This window comes from Gossypium arboreum, chromosome 9, assembly GCF_025698485.1.
Source record: "Gossypium arboreum isolate Shixiya-1 chromosome 9, ASM2569848v2, whole genome shotgun sequence".
Taxonomy (NCBI): domain Eukaryota; kingdom Viridiplantae; phylum Streptophyta; class Magnoliopsida; order Malvales; family Malvaceae; genus Gossypium; species Gossypium arboreum.
Window position 1 is genome coordinate 25,433,378 of NC_069078.1, and position 5,097 is coordinate 25,438,474.

General features: G+C 37.2%; 1 protein-coding gene across 1 annotated transcript; it reads left to right on the top strand.

The window, feature by feature from the left end:
• Window positions 1-860: 860 nt before the first annotated feature.
• On the top strand, window positions 861-2,135 carry LOC108454959 (uncharacterized). The gene is made up of 4 exons (XM_017753599.1): window positions 861-1,377; window positions 1,528-1,619; window positions 1,734-1,933; window positions 2,090-2,135. The coding sequence occupies exons 1-4, from the start codon at window positions 861-863 to the stop codon at window positions 2,133-2,135; spliced, it is 855 nt and encodes a 284-aa protein (XP_017609088.1).
• The last annotated feature ends 2,962 nt before the right edge of the window (window positions 2,136-5,097 follow it).

Genomic DNA, 5,097 nt, shown 5'->3' on the forward strand with positions numbered 1-5,097 from the left:
CTTACAATTTTAAATGTTTATTTTCATATAGTAAATGTCATTCAACCAAGCTAAAACTGAATCCGAGGAGGCTAAGAGCAATGCTCCAGGTTCAGTTTAAAGAGTTGCATTTAGTAGTTGAAGGCACGAATCTAAGGGCTGAAGTGAGGAGGCAAAACAAGCCTTCTTTCAAATAATGAATGAGTGGTTCACTGAGTATTTGAGAACAAATCCTGCTGTACAACAACCTCCCCCTCCTGCTCCTCAACCAGTTCCAAGGATGCCATAGGGTGCAAAACCTATTAAAACTGGTAAGCCTCTGGTAGATAAAATCCGTAAATATGGGGCAAAAGAATTTAAAGCTACTGCTGATGATGATCCGGAAAGGGCTGGGTTTTGGTTGGAAAATACCACCAAGGTTTTAGATGAATTATCTTGCACACTAGTTGAATGTTTGAAATGTGCAGTATCTTTATTGAAAGACACAGCTTATCATTGGTAGAATATCATAACTTCTGTTGTATCGAGAGAAAATATTACATGGGAATTCTTTCAGACTGAATTCAGAAAGAAGTACATTAGTCAAAGATTTCTAGATCAGAAAAAGAAAGAATTTTTAGAGCTCAAACAAGGAAACATGATTGTATCTAAATATGAGCGGGACTTGTTCAATTGAGAAAGTATGCCAAAGAGTGGTTCCAACTAAGGTTGATATGTACAAACATTTTGAAGAGGGCTTAAATGAAGACATTAATCTGTTAATTGGAATACTTAAGTTAAGGGAATTTGTGGTGTTAGCTAATCGAGCACACAAAGCTGAAGAATTAAGTAAAGAAAAGAAACAAGCAGAGAAGGAAGCCTGGATTTCTTGTAAAATATTTATGGGTAAATCACAATCATCTGCTCCAAAGAAATCAAAGAAGTATCATGATCATTCTACCACCTTTATGGGATATTCTAGTAAAGAGCGAGGCTCTCAACGCTCTAACCTGGGGACCTCGTCTCCATCTGTAACCAATGTTGGAAGTGTCGGTAATCCCAAACCAAAATGTAAATATTACAATAAATTTCATTTTGGGGAATGTCGTTTGAGAAGTGGAGCCTGTTACCAATGTGGTTCTTTTGATCATTTTCTCAAAGATTGCCCAGAAAGGATTGAAAAAGATATTGAACAAACTTCAAAGCCTAGTAATCCTGCCTCGAGAGGCAGACCACCCCGCCACCCCGGTAATGTTAGTCGTAGTCGAGGTACTATAAAGGATACAACAGTTAAATCTGAAGTACGGGCACAAGCAAGAACATATGCTATTCGTGTTAGAGAATATACTTCTGTACCAGACGTCATTACTGGTGTATTTTCTTTACTTTATACTGATATAACTTCTTTGATTGATCTTGGTTCAATTTATTCATACATATGCATGAAATTAATCTCTGTTAAAAATTTACCAGTTAAATTCACTGAATTTGTGGTTAAAGTATCAAACCCCCTAGGCCAGTGTGTTATGGTAGATAAAATTTGTAAAAACTGTCTATTGATGGTAAAAGGTTATTGTTTCTCGGCTGATTTACTGTTATTGCCCTTTGATGAATTTGATGTTATTTTGGGTATAGATTGGCTGACTCAGCATGATACAGTGGTAAATTGTAAACAGAAGTATATTGTGTTAAAATGTCAAAATGGTGAGTTACTCCATGTTGAATCTGATAAACTGGATGGAATATCTAATGTGATTTTAGTAATATCAGCACAGAAATATGTCAGAAAGGGGTATGATGTTTATCTTGCATATGTGTTAGATACTAAAGTATCTGAGTCGAATATTCAGTCAGTGCCGGTTGTTTATGAATTTTCTGGTGTATTTCCGAGAGAATTACTTAGTTTACCACCAGTTAGTAAAGTGGAGTTCTCTATAGATCTTGTGCTGGGGACAACACCAATATCTATAGCACCGTATAGAATCGCTCCTACCAAATTAAAAGAGTTGAAAGCACAGTTGCAAGAACTGATTGACAGAGGTTTTGCTCAACCTAGTTTCTCACCTTAGGGTGCACCAGTTTTTTTTGTAAAGAAAAAAGATGGATCTTTGAGATTATACATTGATTACAGACAGCTCAACGAAGTTGCAAAAAAGAACAAGTACTCATTGCCTTGAATTGATGATATGTTTGACTAGTTGAAAGGTGCTACTGTATTTTCAAAGATTAATCTTCGTTTTGGTTATTATCAGCTATAGGTAAAAGACTCAGATGTGCCAAAGACAGCCTTTAGAACCAGGTATTAACATTATGAGTTTCTTATAATGCCATTCGGTTTGAAAAATGCACCGACAGTGTTTATGGATCTGATGAATAGAATTTTCAGACTGTATCTAGACAAGTTGGTGGTGGTATTTATTGATGATATTTTGGTTTACTCTCGAGATGAAAATAAACATGCAGATCATCTGAGAATTGTGTCGCAAACTCTGTGTGAGAAGCAACTGTATGCCAAATTTACTAAATGTGAATTTTGGCTACGGGAAGTTGGTTTTCTTGGACATATTGTATCTGTAAAAGGTATTCGAGTAGATCTAAGCAAAATTTCAGCTATTATTAATTGGAAGCCACCAAAGAATGTGTCTAAAGTCAGAATTTTTCTGGGACTTGCTGGATATTATCAGAGGTTTGTAAAAGGTTTCAAAATGATAGCCTCTCCGATGACTCGTTTGTTGCAAAAAGATGTGAAATTTAAGTGGTATGATAAATGTTAGCAAAGTTTTGATAGGTTGAAAGTTTTATTGACAGAAGCACCTGTGTTAGTTCAACCTAAATCAGGTAAGGAATTTGTAATTTATTGTAACACCCTAAACCCGGCCCAAACGTTATGGCTGAATCTGGCACGTCACATTGAAGTGTTTTAGCAAAAACTCTGTTTTCATTGGAAACACTTCCTTAAAATGAAAAACCTTAATTACTTTGTAAAATCTCTTTTTAATTGCGGATGCTTTATTTAGAACATATGATTCTATGAAAACTCGTCATTTAAAAATTGAGTTACGAAAATGTAGTATTTAAAAACAGTTATGGTTTAGGAAACCACGTTCTACTTCTAATAAATATAAAGCAAAAAAAAATGATAATAATCCTAATTTTAAATATTAGCCAGAGCAAAGACCTTGTTACAACCCAAATCAAATAGAAATAATTTAAAGTCAATATATTAAAAATTACATAAAGACTAAGTCTAAACTTTTTATGCTAGTTGGCCACCTCCGAGTCCCTCCATCCGTCGAACCGCCTACTGAGAATCATCTAAAAAGTTTAAAAGGAGGGGGGTGAGTTTCGAAAACTCAATGTGTACAACCCTCAACGAGTATAAAGCCATCGTTAGTCATTTTGGGCCAGAGCCCAATTCAACAACGGTGGTCTCTGGGCCTTAGCCCAAATTAGCCTCAGTTGGGTCGAAGCCCACATTGCAATAATACCACAACAATATCATACATGCAATGCAATGCTGTGCAATCCCATCCCAATAATCCATCCACTACACACCAGCTCCATCCCCCGACACATTATGTGGAGATATAAATATCGACCCACCCAACCGATACACATCCATGGAAGCCCGGTTGCGGAACTACCTTAATTTACACATTGGGCTTAAAAGCCGTCGGTGGATCCAAGATTGTCAAGCAACCATGCGATCCTCATATACTTCCTCCATTCCATAATACCCAACCCATATGCAACCTAAGCAGAATATCATATGTATGCAGCAGAAATGCATGTCACATCCATAAAACTTACATTCAACACCTAGGGGTATTTCGGTCATTTTCGTCCTTAGGGGTATTTTGGTAATTTTTCCTTTTATTACAGTTTTCACTTACCTTGGCCCGTTAACAAATCCCGTGAGCTATGATGAACGAATACTATGCACCAGGTAAGATTCTAGAGAAGAGGAGGTGAGTCATTAAGACCGCTTAAGTACCAAGCTCTCCCTAGATCCAATCCTAGACATGCATATACCCGTTGCCACACCTTAACCCTATGACTTGTCCACGGTCGCAATAAATTAATTAAGTTTTATGTAGTCATCATATACTAGGCCCAAAACCCCTTACAAAGCCCAGTCAAATTCACATACCTATATATGGCCCACTAGGCCCAATCACATTTATATAGACCATTATGCCCAAATCACATTTATATGGCCCATCAGGCCCAATTCACATTTATAGTCATGCTCACATACGATTTTTCATCACATAGCATCAATTATCAATTTTTGCCTATTATAGGCCCAACAGCCCCTCAGGCCCATTAAGCCTATTCTGGCCTGGTTGGCCAATTCACAGCCCAAGCCCATGGAATCGCTTATGGGGCCTCAGACAACCTATTGGTTTCCATCTCACGTGTGTTCGCACACTCACAAGACTGTCGTAGTCAAACTTTCAGCTTTTTGGCATTTCGGTATTTCGGCTTTTGCCGATCTACTTGTCTGTGCAGTATGTGTACACACCTTCGACTTTATATCAAGTTATCATAGGGTAGAAGTACACACCTTATCACTTGGAGTACTAAGTATTCATGATCGCCCAAACCTATATTCAACGTTATATTCCATTAGTCACATTCCATTAATTCAAAATAAATCCACTATTTACCAAAGAACCACCTATACTTTCCTTGACTAGATTGATCGACTGCAATCTGCCTATGTAGCTCGAAATCTGACGTAGTCCCCCTTCCGCATCCAGGCAGAAAGTCTCTAACGGTTGACACCTTACGTCACTTAAACTTGGGAGCCTCTATCCCAACCTCTCTGCTAGAACCCCCTTTTTCCATCAGCGATCACACTCTTGAATGAGAGGGAAAAAAAGAAATAAATAGAGATACCGTAAGTTAATGAAATTTTTTGAAAGAATAAAGAAGAATCAGCTTTTAAGAGTGTAGAAACGAAAGAACTTAAAAATATTTAACAAAAGTCAAAGAAGATCTAATTCACTTACTGATTGCGAGATTACTTGCCAACAAGAAATCAAACCCCCAAAGTGTATGAATCGGCTTTTAAATGAAAAAGAAATAGTCGGCTAAGTTGAAGAGGGAAGAGATTGATTCGATTAAAATAGGGAA

Coding starts and splice junctions, on each gene's coding strand:
- LOC108454959 (XM_017753599.1), top strand. CDS start 861: ATGGGTAAATCACAATCATCTGCTCCAAAGAAATCAAAGAAGTATCAT. Junction 1,620..1,733: donor TGACTCAGCATGATACAGTG/GTAAATTGTAAA, acceptor ATATCAGCACAG/AAATATGTCAGAAAGGGGTA. Junction 1,934..2,089: donor ACACCAATATCTATAGCACC/GTATAGAATCGC, acceptor CATTGATTACAG/ACAGCTCAACGAAGTTGCAA.